The following is a 23,049-nucleotide window of genomic DNA, read 5'->3' as shown; positions in this document are numbered from 1 at the left end:
TTACGGGCTGCACAGACTGATCACGTGGCGTAGCTGATGACGTAAGAGGCGGTGTCACCAGGATCACCATCCGTGCAGTTCCCGGTAACTGACGTGCTGTGTGTGATAGGAGTGTGACGTTCCGTGTATGAGGAGGAGGCGGCGGGCGGGAATGCTGGGAGTTGTGGTTCTCCGGCCACTGTACGGGATGTGTACACGGGGAGGTCATCGCTGGTCACGTGACATCACATCACGGAAGATGCTCTTTCCGGTGGGGGCGTGATCTGATTGGTTGCTAAAGGCAACTGCTGTACTACCCCACACGATTCCGAGCTGTTGTCACTAGCAACCGATCAGGTCGGCAGTGGAAGATAAGAGCAGGAATTTGATTGGTTGTTGCTATGGCAACTGTTCTCTTCATAACGGATACAATGAGCCAATCAGATAATGTTTCTCATCTTTGGAGGATCTGACTGGCCCCTTCTGTGTAACTCAATTCAGCAGCTGAACCAATCAGATCGCTGCTGTTGTTTTCTAATCTGCATTGGAAAATTAAAGCTGGAATCTGATTGGTTGGTCGAACAGTCACTTCCCTGATGGCCAATCAGATTCCTTCCATGCTCAGCTGTGTGGAGATCTCCTGCGGCCGCTGCGGATCCCTGGTGAGCGGTGTCACTGCGGGCGACGGGAAATGCTGCGGGCGACGGGAAATGCTGCGGGCGACGGGAAATGCTGCGGGCGACGGGAAATGCTGCAGGACTCTGACCCCTTCATAATATGTGTTACAGTATTCAGGACGTCAGACCAGAATCCCGACACTGGAGAGACTGTGATGGCGGCGGATCAGTGCTGAGCATGAGGCCGATCACTGAGCGCAGCACTGAGCGCACCTGAGGCCAGGTAACATCTGCTGAGAAAGGTGACCCCAGCCGCACAGCCTCAGGACCAGCTGACGGGCCCTCGTGCCCAGGATCCGTGGCCTCCCCTGATCCTGTGATCGGTGGCCTCCCCTGATCCTGTGATCGGTGGCCTCCCCTGATCCTGTGATCGGTGGCCTCCCCTGATCCTGTGATCGGTGGCCTCCCCTGATCCTGTGATCGGTGGCCTCCCCTGATCCTGTGAACACTGCCCCTGAGCATGTGTTATGCAGCATTATGCAGGCATGCGCCAGTGGTCCTCTGTTACTTCTGTCCCATCGCATCCTGCTGTTCCAGTATCTGGCAGCATTCCTTACTGCACGAGACGCTGGGGGGAGCCGGGATGTAGAATCGGTGAGGGCCGGGGTACGAAGTGAGCTGTGAGAGGCGGAATCCTAAGGGAACGGGGGAGTCGGGATATGGGAGGACTCAGGATATGGGAGGAGTCAGGACACGGGAGGAGCGGGGGAGTCGGGATTTCGGGGGAGTCGGGACATGGGAGGAGTGATGGAGTTGGGATATGGGAGGAGTCAGGATGCAGGGTCGGCGCAAGAAAGGAGCGGGAGGAATCAGAATTTGGTGCTGTGATAGGAAATTAAATCTGAGAGGAGAGGTGGGAGCTGGGGCAAGGGAGGAGCAGGGGAATTTGGGACCAGCGGCAGAGGCCGGGGTATGAGAGGAGCGGCAGAGGCCGGGGTATGAGGGGAGCGGCAGAGGTCGGGGTATGAGGGGAGCGGCAGAGGCCGGGGTATGAGGGGAGCGGCAGAGGCCGGGGTATGAGGGGAGCGGCAGAGGCCGGGGTATGAGGGGAGCGGCAGAGGCCGGGGTATGAGGGGAGCGGCAGAGGTCGGGGTATGAGGGGAGCGGCAGAGGTCGGGGTATGAGGGGAGCGGCAGAGGTCGGGGTATGAGGGGAGCGGCAGAGGCCGGGGTATGAGGGGAGCGGCAGAGGCCGGGGTATGAGGGGAGCGGCAGAGGTCGGGGTATGAGGGGAGCGGCAGAGGCCGGGGTATGAGGGGAGCGGCAGAGGCCGGGGTATGAGGGGAGCGGCAGAGGCCGGGGTATGAGGGGAGCGGCAGAGGCCGGGGTATGAGGGGAGCGGCAGAGGCCGGGGTATGAGAGGAGCGGCAGAGGCCGGGGTATGAGAGGAGCGGCAGAGGCCGGGGTATGAGGGGAGCGGCAGAGGCCGGGGTATGAGGGGAGCGGCAGAGGCCGGGGTATGAGAGGAGCGGCAGAGGCCGGGGTATGAGAGGAGCGGCAGAGGTCGGGGTATGAGGGGAGCGGCAGAGGCCGGGGTATGAGGGGAGCGGCAGAGGCCGGGGTATGAGGGGAGCGGCAGAGGCCGGGGTATGAGGGGAGCGGCAGAGGCCGGGGTATGAGGGGAGCGGCAGAGGTCGGGGTATGAGAGGAGCGGCAGAGGTCGGGGTATGAGGGGAGCGGCAGAGGTCGGGGTATGAGGGGAGCGGCAGAGGTCGGGGTATGAGGGGAGCGGCAGAGGCCGGGGTATGAGGGGAGCGGCAGAGGCCAGGCCCTGGTCATGATGATGGTAGTGCCGTGGGTCGGTCGCTGCGTTGTGTCATCTCCCTTCCGGTACGATGCTGATGGTGCCTCGGGTCGGTTGCTTTGTGGCCTCTCCTCTCTTCTACGGTACGATGATAATGATGGCTGTGTGGTGTCGTCCCCCCTCCGGTTTGATGATGATGATGCAGGTCGGTAACTGTGTGGTGTCCCCCCCCCCCCCCCTCCTGTTTGATGATGATGATGATGATGCCGCAGGTTGGTCATTGTGTGGTGCCCCCCCCCCTCCGGTTTGTTGATGATGATGCTGCAGGTCGGACACTGTGTGGTGTCCCCCCTCCGGTTTGATGATGATGATGCTGCAGGTCGGACACTGTGTGGTGTCCTCCCTCCGGTTTGATGATGATGATGCTGCAGGTCGGTCACTGTGTGGTGTCTCCCCCCTCCGGTTTGATGATGATGATGATGCTGCAGGTCGGTCACTGTGTGGTGTCCCCCCCCCTTCGGTTTGATGATGATGATGCTGCAGGTCACTCACTGTGTGGTGTCCCCCCTCCTGTTTGATGATGATGATGATGATGCCGCAGGTTGGTCATTGTGTGGTGCCCCCCCCCCCTTCGGTTTGATGATGATGATGCTGCAGGTCACTCACTGTGTGGTGTCGTCCCCCCTCCGGTTTGATGATGATGATGCTGCAGGTCGGTCACTGTGTGGTGTCTCCCCCCTCCGGTTTGATGATGATGATGATGATGCTGCAGGTCGGTCACTGTGTGGTGTCGTCCCCCCTCCGGTTTGATGATGATGATGCTGCAGGTCGGTCACTGTGTGGTGTCTCCCCCCTCCGGTTTGATGATGATGATGATGCTGCAGGTCGGTCACTGTGTGGTGTCCCCCCCCCCCCCTTCGGTTTGATGATGATGATGCTGCAGGTCACTCACTGTGTGGTGTGTCCCCCCCCCCCCTTCGGTTTGATGATGATGATGATGATGCTGCAGGTCAGTCACTGTGTGGTGTCCCCCCTCCTGTTTGATGATGATGATGATGATGCCGCAGGTTGGTCATTGTGTGGTGCCCCCCCCCCCCTTCGGTTTGATGATGATGATGCTGCAGGTCGGTCACTGTGTGGTGTCTCCCCCCTCCGGTTTGATGATGATGATGATGATGATGATGATGCTGCAGGTCGGTCACTGTGTGGTGTCGTCCCCCCTCCGGTTTGATGATGATGATGCTGCAGGTCGGTCACTGTGTGGTGTCCCCCCCCCCCCCCCTTCGGTTTGATGATGATGATGCTGCAGGTCACTCACTGTGTGGTGTGTCCCCCCCCCCCCCTTCGGTTTGATGATGATGATGATGATGATGCTGCAGGTCAGTCACTATGTGGTGTCCCCCCTCTGGTTTGATGATGATGATGATGCTGCGGGTCGGTCACTGTGTGGTGTTGTTTACAGATGAGATAAAATCTTGGCGGCTCCCAGTCACATGACGTCTCCAGATGATAAACCGCTGAGTACAAGGCCAAGGCTTCTTCAGATTTGGCTGAACACAGAGAGCACTAGCTGACACATAACTAACCCTCCAGAAGAGCCGCCGAGGTTTTATTGCAAGTTTACAAAAACTCATCGGGACCTTCCCATAAACAGAAGGCCATCAGCCGGGGAGGCGCAACTAGTCGCCGCACTGCACAGGACCCCGTCTCACATCTGCTCTGTACAGCCCCATGCTTTACACTGCAGCCTCTCTCCATTGGGGCACAGCTGTGATCAGCGGCTCCTGCGTAGCTGCATTGTGTGTCGCTGTCTGTAGATGCTCCTGCTTCTCGGCTCTGGCTCCTGCTGGACTCCTGCCTGCTTTACACTGCAGCTTCTCTCCATTGGGGCACAGCTGTGATCAGCGGCTCCTGCTTAGCTGCATTGTGTGTCGCTGTCTGTAGATGCTCCTGCTTCTCGGCTCTGGCTCCTGCTGGACTCCTGCCTGCTTTACACTGCAGCTTCTCTACATTGGGGCACAGCTGTGATCAGCGGCTCCTGCTTAGCTGCATTGTGTGTCGCTGTCTGTAGATGCTCCTGCTTCTCGGCTCTGGCTCCTGCTGGATTCCTGCCTGCTTTACACTGCAGCCTCTCTCCATTGGGGCACAGCTGTGATCAGCGGCTCCTGCTTAGCTGCATTGTGTGTCGCTGTCTGTAGATGCTCCTGCTTCTCGGCTCTGGCTCCTGCTGGACTCCTGCCTGCTTTACACTGCAGCCTCTCTCCATTGGGGCACAGCTGTGATCAGCGGCTCCTGCTTAGCTGCATTGTGTGTCGCTGTCTATAGATGCTCCTGCTTCTCGGCTCTGGCTGCTGCTGGACTCCTGCCTGCTTTATACTGCAGCCTCTCTCCATTGGGGCACAGCTGTGGTCAGCGGCTCCTGCTTAGCTGCATTGTGTGTCGCTGTCTGTAGATGCTCCTGCTTCTCGGCTCTGGCTCCTGCTGGTCTCCTGCCTGCTTTACACTGCAGCTTCTGTCCATTGGGGCACAGCTGTGATCAGCGGCTCCTGCTGAGCTGCATTGTGTGTCGGTGTCTGTAGATGCTCCTGCTTCTCGGCTCTGGCTCCTGCTGGACTCCTGCCTGCTTTACACTGCAGCCTCTCTCCATTGGGGCACAGCTGTGATCAGCGGCTCCTGCTGAGCTGCATTGTGTGTCGGTGTCTGTAGACGCTCCTGCTTCTCGGCTCTGGCTCCTGCTGGACTCCTGCCTGCTTTACACTGCAGCTTCTCTCCATTGGGGCACAGCTGTGATCAGCGGCTCCTGCTGAGCTGCATTGTGTGTCGCTGTCTGTAGATGCTCCTGCTTCTCGGCTCTGGCTCCTGCTGGACTCCTGCCTGCTTTACACTGCAGCCTTGCTCGCCTGATTTGTGTTCGCGCAGACTCCGCAGTTCTCTGTTGATTTTGCAGATTGCTGTCGGCTCCGGACCCTGATGAGTAACGATCCCGCCGTCCGGAGCTGGAGCTGCTCCTACTACCTGGCCAGTGAGAAGGGATGGCGTCCGGGGCGGCTGTCACTGACCGCCACTCACCTGCGCCTCCATCTGGACGGAGCCGAGCACTGCGCAGTGAGCCTCCCGCTGTCCTGCATCAATGAGATGAAGAAGGAGTCATCCAGTTACATCTTCAGCGCCATCACGGTGCTGGCGCGTGGCGGGGACAAGCACTGGTTCAGCTCGCTGGCGCCCAGCAGGAACGCCGTCTTCACCGTGCTGGAGCATTTCTGGAGGGAGCAGCTACTGTCACCGCGAGGGGAGCAGGGGACCCCCAACACCTCCCGGGGGGCCGAGCTCATCGCCATCATGTCCAGCTCCCAGAGAGGCCTGGAGGACACCACCCGGGTCCTGCACCACCAGGGGGAGCAGCTGGGCAACATCATGAGCGGCCTGAGCAGGATAGAGGGCGACATGGCCACCGCCGACAGGTAAGAGTCATCCTGAGCCCCCTGCTGCACGAGAGCAGGGCCAGAGATGGAGAGGATCTACCATTAGCCCCCTTGCTGCCTGCACTGCTCATCCTGAGCCCCCTGCTTCATGGCAGCAATGCCAGGGATGAGGAGCAGAGGATCTACCATTAGCCCCCTGCACTGCTCATCCTGAGCCCCCTGCTTCATGGCAGCAATGCCAGGGATGAGGAGCAGAGGATCTACCATTAACCCCCTGCTGCCTGCAGTGCTCATCCTGAGTCACCTGCTTCATGAGTGCAGGACCCGGGATGCAGGAGATCTACCATTAACCCCCCGTTGCTTGCACCGCTCATCCCGAGCCTCAGGAGTGCTGGACCGGGGACACAGCAGAGGATCTACCATTAATCCTCTGCTACATCATGTTCGCGCATTGTGTTCATGAACCAGGAGGTGCAGGATGAGCACCGCTGTAGTCTGGGAAGGCCAGGAGACCACCCCCTAGATGGCCAGTCCTCTGATCTATGGTGGTCCGGCAGTCACCTCCAGCACAGCCGCCATTGATGCGGTGACACTGGCGGGCCTGGTGCGACGATCTGCAGCGACGCTCTCTGGTTGTCGTCCCCGCAGGATGTTGTCGGTCCTGGAGTCTCCATCTTGGTGGCCGTTCAGCAGGAATCCCTGGAAGAGGACGGCCAGTAAAGAAGCTGCGGCGTCCGCCCAGAGCCGCGGGAAGGAAGGAGTCATCGCCGTCATCCCCGTCGTCTTCTCCCGTCACCCCGACGTCACCCTCCGCCCGGGACACCTGACCCTCCTGCTGTCCGCCATGGAGATCTGTGACTGCGACCTGCGGCCGGTGCAGCGCTACGAGCGGCAGGACGTGGACGACATCAGGGTGGTGAGCGGCCACGAGATGAGGGTCCGGCAGAGATTCATCGGGCGGCCGGACGTCACCTGCAGCGTCCTCTCCGCCAGATTACCGGACGTCCTCCCCCTGCTGGAGCTGCAGTACAAGAGCAAGGTGGAGGTCCTGGAGGAGGCAGCCGTGGTCCGAGACAAGGGCCGCGCGTCCCCCGGCGGCAGGAGTCCGGGGTGGCAGACGGGTAACTAAGCACCGAGAACTCCACTCACACCCAGAGCTGCACTCACTGTTCTGTCTTCTTATACTCCACTCACACCCAGAGCTGCACTCACTGTTCTGTCTTCTTATACTCCACTCACACCCAGAGCTGCACTCACTGTTCTGCGTTCTTATACTCCACTCACATCCAGAGCTGCACTCACTGTTCTGTGTTCTTATACTCCACTCACATCCAGAGCTGCACTCACTATTCTGTGTTCTTATACTCCACTCACATCCAGAGCTGCACTGTTCTGTGTTCTTATACTCCACTCACATCCAGAGCTGCACTCACTGTTCTGTGTTCTTATACTCCACTCACATCCAGAGCTGCACTCACTATTCTGTGTTCTTATACTCCACTCACATCCAGAGCTGCACTCACTATTCTGTGTTCTTATACTCCACTCACACCCAGAGCTGCACTCACTATTCTGCCTTCTTATACTCCATTCACATCCAGAGCTGCACTCACTGTTCTGTGTTCTTATACTCCACTCACATCCAGAGCTGCACTCACTATTCTGTGTTCTTATACTCCACTCACATCCAGAGCTGCACTCAGTTCTGTGTTCTTATACTCCACTCACATCCAGAGCTGCACTGTTCTGCGTTCTTATACTCCACTCACATCCAGAGCTGCACTCACTATTCTGTGTTCTTATACTCCACTCACACCCAGAGCTGCACTCACTATTCTGCCTTCTTATACTCCATTCACATCCAGAGCTGCACTCACTGTTCTGTGTTCCTATACTCCACTCACATCCAGAGCTGCACTCACTATTCTACGTTCTTATACTCCACTCACATTCAGAGCTGCACTCACTGTTCTGTGTTCTTATACTCCACTCACATCCAGAGCTGCACTCACTATTCTGTGTTCTTATACTCCAATCACATCCAGAGCTGCACTCACTATTCTGTGTTCTTATACTCCACTCACATCCAGAGCTGCACTCACTGTTCTGTGTTCTTATACTCCACTCATACTCCACTCACATTCAGAGCTGCACTCACTGTTCTGTGTTCTTATACTCCACTCACATCCAGAGCTGCACTCACTATTCTGTGTTCTTATACTCCACTCACATCCAGAGCTGCACTCACTGTTCTGTGTTCTTATACTCCACTCACATCCAGAGCTGCACTCACTATTCTGTGTTCTTATACTCCACTCACATCCAGAGCTGCACTCACTATTCTGTGTTCTTATACTCCACTCACACCCAGAGCTGCACTCACTATTCTGTGTTCTTATACTCCACTCACACCCAGAGCTGCACTCACTGTTCTGCATTCTTATACTCCACTCACATCCAGAGCTGCACTCACTATTCTGCGTTCTGATACTCCACTCACATCCAGAGCTGCACTCACTATTCGGTGTTATTCTACAATCACATCCAGAGCAGCACTCATTATTCTGCTGTCACACGTTGTCTTGCATTACCACCACTGACCAGTAGATGGCGCACCAGGATCACACAATGTTCATTCTCTTTCTGAGGACAAATCATTTTAACTCCAGAAAACAGAGAGACTGAGAGATGAGACGGGAGAGAGATGAGACGGGAGAGAGAGAGGAGACGGGAGAGAGAGGAGACGGGAGAGAGAGGAGACGGGAGAGAGACGAGACGGGAGAGAGACGAGACGGGAGAGAGACGAGACGGGAGAGAGACGAGACGGGAGAGAGATGAGACGGGAGAGAGAGGAGACGGGAGAGAGAGGAGACGGGAGAGAGAGGAGACGGGAGAGAGAGAGGAGACGGGAGAGAGAGGAGACGGGAGAGAGAGGAGACGGGAGAGAGAGGAGACGGGAGAGAGAGGAGACGGGAGAGAGAGGAGACGGGAGAGAGAGGAGACGGGAGAGAGAGGAGACGGGAGAGACGAGACGGGAGAGACGAGACGGGAGAGACGAGACGGGAGAGACGAGACGGGAGAGACGAGACGAGACCGGAGAGATGAGACTGGAGAGAGATGAGACGGGAGAGGGACGAGACGGGAGAGAGACGAGACGGGAGAGAGACGAGACGGGAGAGAGAGGAGACGGGAGAGAGATGAGACGGGAGAGAGAGAGGAGACGGGAGAGAGACGAGACGGGAGAGAGACGAGACGGGAGAGGGACGAGACGGGAGAGGGACGAGACGGGAGAGGGACGAGACGGGAGAGAGACGAGACGGGAGAGACGAGACGGGAGAGAGACGAGACGGGAGAGGGACGAGACGGGAGAGGGACGAGACGGGAGAGAGACGAGACGGGAGAGGGACGAGACGGGAGAGGGACGAGACGGGAGAGAGACGAGACGGGAGAGACGAGACGGGAGAGAGACGAGACGGGAGAGGGACGAGACAGGAGAGAGACGAGACGGGAGAGGGACGAGACGGGAGAGGGATGAGACGGGAGAGACGAGACGGGAGAGAGACGAGACGGGAGAGGGACGAGACGGGAGAGGGACGAGACGGGAGAGGGACGAGACGGGAGAGAGACGAGACGGGAGAGACGAGACGGGAGAGAGACGAGACGGGAGAGGGACGAGACGGGAGAGGGACGAGACGGGAGAGAGACGAGACGGGAGAGAGACGAGACGGGAGAGGGACGAGACGGGAGAGGGACGAGACGGGAGAGAGACGAGACGGGAGAGACGAGACGGGAGAGAGACGAGACGGGAGAGGGACGAGACGGGAGAGGGACGAGACGGGAGAGAGACGAGACGGGAGAGAGACGAGACGGGAGAGGGACGAGACGGGAGAGGGACGAGACGGGAGAGAGACGAGACGGGAGAGACGAGACGGGAGAGAGACGAGACGGGAGAGGGACGAGACAGGAGAGAGACGAGACGGGAGAGGGACGAGACGGGAGAGGGATGAGACGGGAGAGACGAGACGGGAGAGACGAGACGGGAGAGACGAGACGGGAGAGACGGAGAGACGAGACGGGAGAGACGAGACGGGAGAGACGAGATGGGAGAGACGGAGAGACGAGACCGGAGAGACGAGACGGGAGAGAGACGAGACCGGAGAGACGAGACGGGAGAGAGATGAGACGGGAGAGAGATGAGACGGGAGAGAGATGAGACGGGAGAGAGATGAGACGGGAGAGACGAGACGGGAGAGACGAGACGGGAGAGACGAGACGGGAGAGACGAGACGGGAGAGAGACGAGACGGGAGAGAGACGAGACGGGAGAGAGACGAGACGGGAGAGAGATGAGACGGGAGAGAGATGAGACGGGAGAGACGAGACGGGAGAGACGAGACGGGAGAGACGAGACGGGAGAGACGAGACGGGAGAGACGAGACGGGAGAGAGACGAGACGGGAGAGAGACGAGACGGGAGAGACGAGACGGGAGAGACGAGACGGGAGAGACGAGATGGGAGAGAGACGAGATGGGAGAGAGACGAGACGAGAGAGACGAGACGGGAGAGAGACGAGACGGGAGAGAGACGAGACGGGAGAGAGACGAGACGGGAGAGAGACGAGACGGGAGAGAGACGAGACGGGAGAGACGAGACGGGAGAGACGAGACGGGAGAGAGACGAGACGGGAGAGAGACGAGACGGGAGAGAGACGAGACGGGAGAGACGAGACGGGAGAGAGACGAGACGGGAGAGAGACGAGACGGGAGAGAGACGAGACGGGAGAGAGACGAGACGGGAGAGAGACGAGACGGGAGAGAGACGAGACGAGAGAGACGAGACGGGAGAGAGACGAGACGGGAGAGAGACGAGACGGGAGAGAGACGAGACGGGAGAGAGACGAGACGGGAGAGGGACGAGACGGGAGAGAGACGAGACGGGAGAGAGACGAGACGGGAGAGGGATGAGACGGGAGAGAGACGAGACGGGAGAGGGACGAGACGGGAGAGAGACGAGACCGGAGAGACGAGACGGGAGAGAGATGAGACGGGAGAGAGATGAGACGGGAGAGAGATGAGACGGGAGAGACGAGACGGGAGAGACGAGACGGGAGAGAGGCGAGACGGGAGAGAGACGAGACGGGAGAGACGAGACGGGAGAGACGAGACGGGAGAGAGACGAGACGGGAGAGACGAGACGGGAGAGACGAGACGGGAGAGACGAGACGGGAGAGACGAGACGGGAGAGACGAGACGGGAGAGACGAGACGGGAGAGACGAGACCGGAGAGATGAGACGGGAGACTGCTGCATGGTCCCTGTAAATCCTTTATCTCATCTCTGGTCACACACAAAGCAGCATATGTAAATCATCCAGAGCTGCTCCGCAGTGTCCGGCCCTGCTGGACTCTGAACACAGACGCTGCACAGGGCACAGAACTGAAACAATTACAAAGCCGCAGAACTTGTCACACTCAGTCCCCCCTGCAGTTCTTTGTCAGTTGGTTCGGTCCTCTTCACAATAATCCCGATCCCCCGGGTGGCAGTCACATGACCTCTCGCCTCCGCTGTTACTCATTAGCTTGCGGAGAAGTTTCCCGTTTTTAATGAGAATTCGGCCGACAATCATTAACCATCCGCCGTCCACCACCGCTTAATGCACACATTAGCCCCCCCTTCCCCGTATTGACTGGTTTGTCCTTGTGGCCATGAGATCGTTCATCATGGAGCCACTTTGATGTTGATGCCTCAGTGATCGCCCTGTGAACGATCGACACCTCGGTGATCGACCCATGAATGAGCGACGCCTTGGTATCCTTCCTGTGAAGGATCACAACCTTGGTGATCGCCCTGGGAATCATTGACGTCTCAGTGATCGCCTTATAAATGTTTAATGCCCTGTGATCTTCTTGTGAAGGATCGACATCTGGGCGATCGGCCCATGAATGAATGATGTCTCAGTGTTCGCCCTGTGAACAAACGACAACATAGTGTTCGCCCTGTGAATGATCGACACCTCAGTGTTCGCTTCATGAATAATCGACGCCTCAGTGATCGCTTCATGAATGATCGACGCCTCAGTGATCGCTTCATGAATGATCAACGCCTCAGTGATCACTTCATGAATAATCGACGCCTCAGTGATCGCTTCATGAATAATCGACGCCTCAGTGTTCGCTTCATGAATGATTGACGCCTCAGTGTTCGCTTCATGAATGATCGACGCCTCAGTGATCACTTCATGAGTGATCGACTCCTCAGTGATCGCTTCATGAATGATGGACGCCTCTGATCGCTTCATGAATGATTGACGCCTCAGTGTTCGCTTCATGAATGATCAACGCCTCAGTGATCACTTCATGAATGATCGACGCCTCAGTGTTCGCTTCATGAATGATCAACGCCTCAGTGATCACTTCATGAATGATCGACGCCTCAGTGTTCGCTTCATGAATGATTGACGCCTCAGTGTTCGCTTCATGAATGATCGACGCCTCAGTGATCACTTCATGAGTGATCGACTCCTCAGTGATCGCTTCATGAATGATGGACGCCTCTGATCGCTTCATGAATGATTGACGCCTCAGTGTTCGCTTCATGAATGATCAACGCCTCAGTGATCACTTCATGAATGATCGACGCCTCAGTGTTCGCTTCATGAATGATCAACGCCTCAGTGATCACTTCATGAATGATCGACGCCTCAGAGTTCGCCCTGTGAATGATCGACGCCTCAGTGATCGCTTCATGAATAATCGACGCCTCAGTGTTCGCTTCATGAATGATCAACGCCTCAGTGATCGCTTCATGAATGATCGACGCCTCAGTGATCGCTTCATGAATAATCAACGCCTCAGAGTTCGCTTCATGAATGATCGCCTCAGTGATCGCTTCATGAATAATCGACGCCTCAGTGTTCGCTTCATGAATGATTGACGCCTCAGTGTTCGCTTCATGAATGATCGACGCCTCAGTGATCACTTCATGAGTGATCGACTCCTCAGTGATCGCTTCATGAATGATGGACGCCTCTGATCGCTTCATGAATGATTGACGCCTCAGTGTTCGCTTCATGAATGATCGACGCCTCAGTGTTCGCTTCATGAATGATCAACGCCTCAGTGTTCGCTTCATGAATGATCAATGCCTCAGTGATCGCTTCATGAATGATCGACGCCTCACTGATCACTTCATGAATGATCGACCCCTCAATGGTCGCTTCATGAATGATCGACGCCTCAGTGATCGCTTCATGAATGATCGACGCCTCACTGATCACTTCATGAGTGATCGACACCTGAATGATCGCTTCATGAATGATCGACGCCTCAGTGATCGCTTCATGAGTGATCGACGCCTCAGTGATCGCTTCATGAATGATCGACGTCTCAGTGATCGCTTCATGAGTGATCGACGCCTGAATGATCACTTCATGAATGATCGACGCCTCACTGATCGCTTCATGAGTGATCGACGCCTGAATGATCACTTCATGAATGATCGACGCCTCACTGATCGCTTCATGAATGATCGACGCCTCAGTGTTCGCTTCATGAATGATCAACGCCTCAGTGTTCGCTTCATGAATGATCGACGCCTCACTGATCGCTTCATGAATGATCAATGCCTCAGTGATCGCTTTATGAGTGATCGACGCCTCAGTGATCGCTTCATGAATGATCAACACCTCTGGAATCAGCACATGAGCGATCAGAATCTCAGGGATCCTGCCAGAAATAGTCAACACCTCATTGATGGTCCTGGGAATGATCGACACCTCTGTGATCGCTCTATGAATGATCGACACCTCAGTTTTGTCTCATAAGTGGCCGATGCCTCTGTAGTCACCAAGTGAATGATCAAAGCCTTGGTGATTGCGTCAGGAATTTTCGACACCTCTTTGATCGCCCTGGGAATCATCGACATCTTAGGGATCACTCCATGAATGATCGACTCCTCGATGATCGCCCTGGGAATGATTAACATCTGAGTAATCTCCCCATGAATGATCAGCACCCATAATGAGCCCATGACCTGTCTCGTACCCCAAGTAACGTGCTTCCCCGAGACCTTTTGCCATTTTTTGGGGTTCGCTGTTAAGCCTGTGGCTCTGAGCGAATCCACTACCGCTTGTACAAGACAAGTGAGTCTGCCGGTCATTACTGAAGATGGTAATATAACCCAGGTACACCAATGCGTACTTAAGATAGGGTTCGAAAACTATGTCCATCAGCCTGTGAAACATGGCCGTGGCCCCATGTAACCCAAAAGGTAAGACAACATAGTGATAGAGTCTCTCCGTTGTTATGAAGGTTGTCTTCTCTCGCCAACTCTGTCAGAGGCACCTGCCAGTGACCCTTGGTCAGATTGAGTGTTGTGAAGTACTGGGCCTGCCCCAGTCTCTTACTTAGTTCATCTACCTGGAGAATTGGACAAAGGTCAAATTTTGACTGTAACGATCCGTCCAACTTTGGGATTAGGACTGTGACGACACAGTATTTATTCTTAATTATACAAGACATATTTTCCAATAGGTCAAGAGACATAGGCAATTGTTCATACAGTATGAGCCTGACTGTTGACTCTTGAAGTGATGTTTGTTACCTCTTATTGTGCTGCTATGCTTGGAGGACAGGGACTCGGGGTCATTGTATCAGTCCATGCAGCTTGTTGACCTGCAAACGTTGGAGGACAAACTATGCAGATTGATTGAATTCTCGAACAATGAGAGTTTACCTCATCCCACCTTCCCCCTTACCTGATGACCCGGAGGACAGATGTGGGTATAAAAAGGGACCTCTATCCTTCTGCAGAGACACCCAATAGAATAGCAGCCAGTAAACCATGGCTCCAGCCGAAGAAATACCGATTTAAGACTACATGACAGTAGCCAAGGCACCGTGGCTCCAACCGGAGGAATACCGAAGAAATACAGATTTGAGACACTCTGCAGGATGCCAGCTTAAGGAACCACGGCCTCAGATGGAGATGGAGATCTATATCTGATCCTTTGACCATCACTGAACCCATGGAGACGTTTGGAGAAGCCAGGTTGAGACAATCAGATTACCTGTCCACGTACCTTGAAGGACTGTCAGCTTCCTAAGCTTGTCATTACCTCCTCTCTGTGGGTGTCCACCAAAAGCGAGGTGCCACTGGTGGAGGTAGTCAGCCCTGGAAGCCCCAAAGTCGCAGTTCTAATTCCGGCGAGCTAGCAGAGGGGTGAGACTCTGTAATTTGCACCATCTTGTGTATTTGCTGGGACTCTTCTATATGTTATTGTTGGTTGGTGGTTCAATAAAATATTGCCACTTTGTTTACATACTGCTCACCCTGTGTTGCCTTAGTAGTATTATGCTCATTTGGAAGGAGTGCTGTCGTCAGTGGGATGAGCCCTGGTCCATGCGGCCTTTCTAAAGACAGCCGTGCCAGTGGACAAGAGCACCCACTGAACCTCGTGTCTCCACACTTGGTGACAGCGGTGAGATACTGCTCAGCCCGGTGGATACAAAGAAAGCTACAGGGGACTTGTGTTAGTAGACACCGTTCAAAGGCTCCACAACCAGGGAGGCAGATACAGTCCCAGCAGACCATAGGTGAGGCATACTCAGCAGGTTTTGGACACCACCATGTCCAACCCCACAAGCTCGGCCTAGGGAGGAGAAACAAAGGGGATATACAGCCGCAACAAGAAACGGCAACAACAAGTGATGTACCAGCTTCGACGGATCAAATACAGGGCCATCGACACTCAGTCGGATTTGATACAGGAATTGGTCCTTTGGGATGCCCAGAATGTCATGGAGGACGATGAACTTGACGAAGAGGAATGGAACTGCCTGCCAAATCAAGGATCCAGTGGCAGTTTGGAATCGAATACCCAGTCCCAAGCAGCCCGAATCCATGAGTTGTTGGTCACATTGGGACCCGGAGCCTCAAGCAGAAGATGCTGGAGTAGTTGTTCTATTGGTATGGGCTGATCCGTACCATCAAGCTGAAGAATCATGGGGGAGGCGGTGCCACATCTTTCGCTTTCATCAGCTTCCAGAAACCACAGAATGCGGAGGATGCCATGTGTGGATGCAATGGATACGAGATCGGTTCTCGTCGATTACCCAGGTAAAGCCAGGGACGAGGAGAAGGATGATTGGAAGCCTATCACATCTGGTTAATTAAAGGGAACCTGTCACCCCGTTTTTTCCGTATGAGAAAAAAATACTATTAAATAGGGCCTGAGCTGTGCATTGCAATAGTGTATTTTGTGGACCCCGATTCCCCACCTATGCTGCCGAAATACGTTACCAAAGTAGTAGTTTTCGCCTGTCAATCAGGCTGGTCTGGTCAAAAGGGCGTGGTGTCTTCCCCCAGATCTTGCTTAGTTTTCCGTTGGTGGCGTAGTGGTGTGCGCATGCCCAAGGACCCAAATCCACGTCACAGGGGAGTGAAAAGAGCGCGATGTGCTGTATTTCATTGGTGATCGGTGGGCGCGGCCATCTTCCATTGGCCGCGCGTGCGCAGAAGCGGCGCTCTGCTGGCCGCGGCTTCAGGAAAATGGCCGCGGGATGCCACGCGTGCGCAGATGGAGATCGCGGCGGCCATTTTCCTGAAGCTGAGATGCGAACTCTGCTTCAGGAAAATGGCCGCCGCGATCTCCATCTGCGCACGCGCGGCATCCCGCGGCCATTTTCCTGAAGCCGCGGCCAGCAGAGCGCCGCTTCTGCGCACGCGCGGCCAATGGAAGATGGCCGCGCCCACCGATCACCAATGAAATACAGCACATCGCGCTCTTTTCACTCCCCTGTGACGTGGATTTGGGTCCTTGGGCATGCGCACACCACTACGCCACCAACGGAAAACTAAGCAAGATCTGGGGGAAGACACCACGCCCTTTTGACCAGACCAGCCTGATTGACAGGCGAAAACGACTACTTTGGTAACGTATTTCGGCAGCATAGGTGGGGAATCGGGGTCCACAAAATACACTATTGTAATGCACAGCTCAGGCCCTATTTAACAGTATTTTTATCTCATACGGAAAAAAGGGGTGACAGGTTCCCTTTAAGATGGGGGCGAAATGTCACTAAATAGCATTAATTCTTAATTATGCTAGATGTATTTTCTAGCAGGTCAAGAGACATAGGCCATTGTTCGTATGAGCCTGAATATTGACTCTTGAATTGATGTGTTGCAGCTTATTGTACTGCTATCCTTGGTGCACAGGAACGCAGGGTCATTGAACAATCGATGTTTGCTAATATGTTGATTACCCATTGTATCAGTGCATGCACCTTATTGGCCTTTGAATTTTGAAGGATAAACTATGTAGATTGAATTCTTGGACAATGAGAGTTGACCTCATTTAACCTTGCCCTTAACCTTTGGATGATGGCCTGAAGGACCGATGTGGGTATTAAAAGGGACCTTTATCCTTTCTACAGCAGACGCTACAGAAAAACAGCCTGAGACCATGGCTCCAACCGCAGGAATATACATTTAAGACTCTACATGACAGTAGCCAAGACACCATGGCTCCAACCAGAGGAAAACAGATTTGAGACACTGTACAGGATGACAGCTAAAGGGACCACAGCCCCCGCTGGAAGAATACATATCTGATCCATTGACCATCACTGAACCCATGGAGACGTTTGGAGAAGCCAGGTTGGGACAATCGGGTCACCTGGTACCATGGAGACGTTCAAAGAAGCTAGGTTGGGACAATCAGATTATCTGGCACCAATAGACTGTCAGCTTCCTAAGCTTGTCATTACCACCACTGTGGGCGCCTGCCAAAAGCGGAGTGCCACTGATGGGGGTAGTTGGCCCTGAAAGCCTCAAAGTCGTAGCTGCTCTAATCCCGGCGAGCCAGCGGAAGAATGAGGCTGTAATTTGCACTATCTTGTGTTTGCTGGGACTGTACTATATGTTTTTATCTGTTGGGGCTTCAATAAAGTGTTGCTACAGTGTTTTACCCTCACCCTGTGTTGTTTGAGTAGTAATAGGCTCATTGGGAAGGAGTGCGGGTGTTCAGTGGATTGAGCCCTGATCCAAGCAGTCTTTCTAAAGTCAGCCAGGCTAGTGGACAAGAGCAGTCACTGACCCTCATGTCGCCACATTTAGAGGCAGCGGTGAGATACTTCTCAGCCCGGGGAAGCTGCAGGGGACTTGTATCCGTAGAGATCATCCAAGAGCTCCACAGCCAGGGAGGCAGATAGACAGTCCCAGCAGACCATAGGCAAGGCATATGCAGCAGGTTTCATGCACCACCATGTCCAACCCCACAAGTTCGGCATTGGGAGGATGACCGGAGGGGTTATACAGCAAGAAACGGCGGCTACAGGAGTTGTACCATCTTCGACAAATCAAATACAGGGCCACCGACACTTGGCCGGATTTGATACAGGAATTGGTCCTTTGGGATGCCCAGAACCTCATGGAGGACAATGAGTTTGATAAAGAGGGATTGAACTGCCTGCCAAATCAATGATCCAGTGTCAGTCTGGAATCAAATACTCAGTGTCAAGGAGCCCGAATCCAGGAGTTGTTGTTCACATTGAGACCTGGAGCCTTAATCGGGAGGAGTTGGAGTAGTTCTATTGGTACGGGCGGATTGTATCATCAAAGTGTCTACAATCTTGGAATCAGTGTGTGGCCTGTATATAGGGCTACAGATACTCACTGTGCTGTTTTGTGACATGGTGTGTATCACACTCAATATGGACCAGAGGAAGCGAAGGAAAGAGTTGTCTCGGGATTAGAAAGAAAATGATAGACAAACATGTTAAAGGTAAAAGTTATAAGACCATCTTCAATAAGCTTGATGTTCCTGTGACTACAGTTGCACATATTATTCAGAAATGTAAGATCTATGGGACTGTAGCCAACCTCTCTGGATGTGGCCGCAGGAGGAAAATTGATGACAAATCAAAGACCGATAATACGAATGGTTACAAAAGAGCCCAGAAAAACTTCTAAACAGATTAAAGGTGAACTTCAAGCTCAAGGAACATCAGTGTCAGATCTCACCATCCGTCATTGTATGAGCCAAATTAGACTTCATGGGAGATGACGAAGGAGGACACCATTGTTGAAAAAAACATTTGCCAAACTACATGTGTGGATGCAATGGATACGAGATCGGTTCTCGTCGATTACGTGAGGAGTTACCCAGGTCAAGCCGGGGATTAGGAGAAGGATGATCGGAAGCCTATCACGTCTGGCTAATTACGATGGGGAGGAATGTGATGACACAGCATATATTCTTAAATATGCCAGACATATTTTCCAGTAGACCATTGTTCATATGAGACTGAACGTTGATTATTGAATTGATCTTTGTTGCAACTTGTTGTGCTGCTATCCATGGAGAACACGGACACAGGTTCATTGAAAAATTAATGTTTGCTAATATATTGATTACCTTTTGTATCAGTCCATGTAGCTTGTTCAATAAAGTATTGCCACCCTGGTATACCTCCACCCTGTGTTGTCTGAGTAGCAGTATGCTCACGGAGGAGTGTGGGTGTTCAGTGAGATGATCCCTGGTCCATGCGGTCTTTCTGAAGGCAGCTGGGCCAGCTGATGAGAACACCCACAGACCCTTGTGTCTCCACAAGGACAATGGGAGTAGCCCACTCTCTCCTGGACTCCTCAATGACTGCTAGCTGGAGCATTTTTCACCTCCACCATGGTGGCTTTCGTCAGGACCTCCCGCACACGGTACGGTTTCATTCGTACCCTTACCTGAGGCTCGGTGACAGTGTCATGTCTGATCACAGATGTCCGCCCTGGCAGTTCTGAGAATACATCCGTATTCTGCTGCACTAAGTTTTGTTACTCCCGTCTTTGCTGTTTCTAGAGAGTGTCGCTTTTCTTTACCTCATTCCCAGCCTCTCCCTGGACCAGTGTCAGAGGGTCCAAAGAAGATACGACCGGAATTGCGTCTGTAACCATGCATTCTCTGTCTTTCCATGCCATTAATAGATTTACCTGGTATATTTGCTCGGGTTTCCTCTTCCTGGGCTGATATACCCTGTAATTCACCTCCCGGACTTTATCATATGGCTCTTGCCACTTGGCCACAAACTTGCTTTCTGCTATTGACACCAAAACCAACACTCTATCCCCTTTTTTAAAAGACCCAACTGTGGCCTTTCTATTGTACCCTCAGCTCGGCGCAGTCTGGGCATCCAGATGTTCCTTTACAATAGACAGCCGCGATCCTGTCCCACATACTCGCAACATGCTCTATCACTCTTCTATGAGGAGTAGGCTCCTGTTTCCATGCCTTTTTGGCAATGTCCAGCAGGCCTCTGAGATGTCTGCCATATAATAGTTCGACCCTGTTGATGACTGTGGTACCTCCCGGATGGCAAACCTTAAGTCGAGCAGGATAATGTCCCAATCCTCCCAGCTTTGGATACTATTTTTTTTTCAACATAGATTTAGTGTTTTGTTAAATCTCTCCACTGAACCATCTGTCTGTGGATGATACCCAACGTGCTAAACAGCTTGACCTGTAGCATTTTCACAATTCCTTTGTCATCTTGGACATAAACGAAGTCCACTGATCTGTAAGGATCTTAGGTAGCCCAAGGCAAAACATGGAAAAACAGCTCCTGGGCAATACGTTTTGTACCTTCAGGTAGTGAGTAGCATAATTCACTACCACTAATTTGTTTTGGTGGTCAAGGAATGACTTTACTATTGGACTTCCCAGGTCCATGGCACTCCGCTCAAAAGGCACCTCTATAATGGGCAGAGAAACCAGTGGACTACGGAAATTTGCGGTGGCTGTGGTCAGCTGACACTCTCAGCAATACTCACAAAACCTCTGAACCTCAGAATAAACTCCAGGCCAAAAAAACCCCCTGCAGAATACGCTCTTGTGTCTTTTTAAACCCTACATGGCCACCCAGCATGCGCTTGTGGGCCATCTCAAGCACCGCCCAGCGGTAAGATTGGGGCACTACCAGCTGTTCTGCTTCTCAAATTTTGTCAACCCAGTATATCAATTCCTGGTTGACTGCCATGTGAGAAAATACCGCCTCTGCTCCAGTTGCTGGGCCATCCCATTGATCGCTATCGCCTGGACCGGTGGGGGATCCTGGAGCTGGCCTGTTCTAAAAGCACCTCGGGATACTTCCAGCTCGTGGATTGATGTGGTCTCGTCGACCTCTCCTGCCAAGTCCTCTAGGGAACACCTATCTGTATTATACTCTTTCCCTATGAAGGTGAACCCCTATTTCGGGTATCCCTGACTTGGGATCTTTGGGTTCCACGCCCGGACAGACCTTTACCTTTGGGAGGGGTTTGCTTTGCTCTCCTATAGGGACTAAAACAGGGGCAAGTCTCTTCTCAAAATAGTCCGGTTAGGAAGGGTTTTTACTACTCCCAATATATGTTTAATTTCCCCGCACAGTGTGAAAAGGGTAACCTCCGCTGTCGGTTACTCCCGCAGTTCCCTATGCTGCAGTTCCCTATGTATACCGGTTAGCCCGATTTTCCATGTTGGCAGGCACAGCTCTTGGCATTTGGCACCGTTAGCACCTGATAGTGGTGGCACTTCTCATCCACGAGACAAGTTTAAGGGAACTGAGCTCCTGGTACCCTCACTTTGGGTTTGGTTCTGACTAATCCCAGCAAATGGTCATTTTCCTTTCCTAGGCTTATTTGCTTGAAGGAGCCAGCGTGATACCAGCAGTGGGGCTGAGTTTTGTACCAAGTCCTGGGTGGCCACAGCATTCGATCAGGCTAACCACTTGATCTAAGTTGCCCGGGCCCCCTTGTATGGCGACCAGCAGAGTTCATACAAACCGGTCGACTACTACCCTCTCAACCATCTGGACTGGGCTCAAGGTCTCAAGATGGAGCCACTTTTTTAATGAGATGCAGTAAGTCATATGCCTGAGGCCTAGCAGGTTGGGCCGCCACAATGAACCATAAGGACACCCGCTGTGCCCGTATATATGTGTTGACCCCATTCAGGCAAAGATCTCAACCTTGAGTCTTCCAAAATTCCGAGCGTCCTCACAGCTGAGGTCGAAATATGGTTTCTGGGCATATCCCATCAAGAATGGGGCCACTTCAACCCACTGGTCTGCTCAGTGGGCAAATGTTCCCTTCCTTAGCGCCGACCAGACTTTGTATAGGTCCTTGGGATGGACTGGGGTCTTCAGTGGGGGTATCTTTCTTAGGACCGCAATCTGTTGTACTGACAGACTGTTAGTCTGTTGCTGTTGTGCATTTTAGAGGGCCCACTGCTATAGTAATTCCTCCATCTTGTCTGCAGTCCTGAATTGTAGCGTTGCAGGCTTAATCACATTCACGCAGTTTTCTTCATTGTATGCCTCAATTCATACTGCTTGCATTCTCCACCATATGTAAAGTAGCGGCTTTCCATCCGCCGCATTCTCCACCATATGTAAGGTAGCGGCTTTCCATCCGCCGCATTCTCCACCATATGTAAGGTAGCGGCTTTCCATCCGCCGCATTCTCCACCATATGTAGGGTAGCGGCTTTCCAACCGCCGCATTCTCCACCATATGTAAGGTAGCGGCTTTCCATCCGCCGCATTCTCCACCATATGTAAGGTAGCGGCTTTCCAACCGCCGCATTCTCCACCATATGTAGGGTAGCGGCTTTCCAACCGCCGCATTCTCCACCATATGTAGGGTAGCGGCTTTCCAACCGGCAAGGTAGTGAGGAAGTGACCGACGTAAGTCCAACATAAAGACTTTATTTGCCAATTTCACAAAACTCAAACCTTTCACATATAGATTGCATGCAGTTAAGTCTGTATACAGTTCGGTCCTGTGGGCGCTATGTCGGCTTTACCCAGGTCTCTGTCTCTGGTCTGTGTTCAGTCTCATACAGCCAGGCACACACTGAACCTCCAACTCTGCTGCACATGAAACCACAAACTGACACACCCAACCCTTACCTGCAGGTATAAATGTGAACCGTGTCTATGGGCCACTTGCAAGACCAGGACTGGAGGGAGAGATCCGTCCCACAACCTTCTTACAGATCTTTCCGAAAATAAAAGCCCATTTCAGGTTTTCCTAAATCTGACTTTTATTTTGCGTTCTAACCACAGGTGTGACTGTAATTACAACTCTCTCCACCCGGTCCAGAATATCTACAGACGCAGCCTGGGGGACACGTAATGACCCTTACATGTGACTCCCATCACAGCCTCACACCATACAGGAGACTGCACACAGTGACCGCAC

The 23,049-nt window shown here is 53.4% G+C and overlaps 1 protein-coding gene across 4 annotated transcripts in view; it reads left to right on the top strand.

Annotated features, from left to right (window-relative positions):
• Positions 1-26: 26 nt before the first annotated feature.
• The window catches only part of SNAP47 (synaptosome associated protein 47), a 59,017-nt gene continuing 35,994 nt past the window's right edge, over positions 27-23,049 (top strand). Inside the window, exons 1-5 of one of the 4 annotated variants that reach the window (XM_077267823.1) lie at positions 27-84; positions 768-879; positions 3,862-4,013; positions 5,347-5,860; positions 6,470-6,942. In XM_077267823.1, the coding sequence (XP_077123938.1) occupies positions 5,370-5,860; positions 6,470-6,942 (964 nt within the window). In that variant the 5' untranslated portion in view covers positions 27-84; positions 768-879; positions 3,862-4,013; positions 5,347-5,369. The other 3 variants (XM_077267822.1, XM_077267821.1, XM_077267820.1) reach the window with 3 other exon arrangements.

The sequence above is a fragment of the Ranitomeya variabilis genome, chromosome 6 (genome assembly GCF_051348905.1).
Source record: "Ranitomeya variabilis isolate aRanVar5 chromosome 6, aRanVar5.hap1, whole genome shotgun sequence".
Taxonomy (NCBI): Eukaryota; Metazoa; Chordata; class Amphibia; order Anura; family Dendrobatidae; genus Ranitomeya; species Ranitomeya variabilis.
This window is presented reverse-complemented; position numbering and strand designations above follow the sequence as displayed.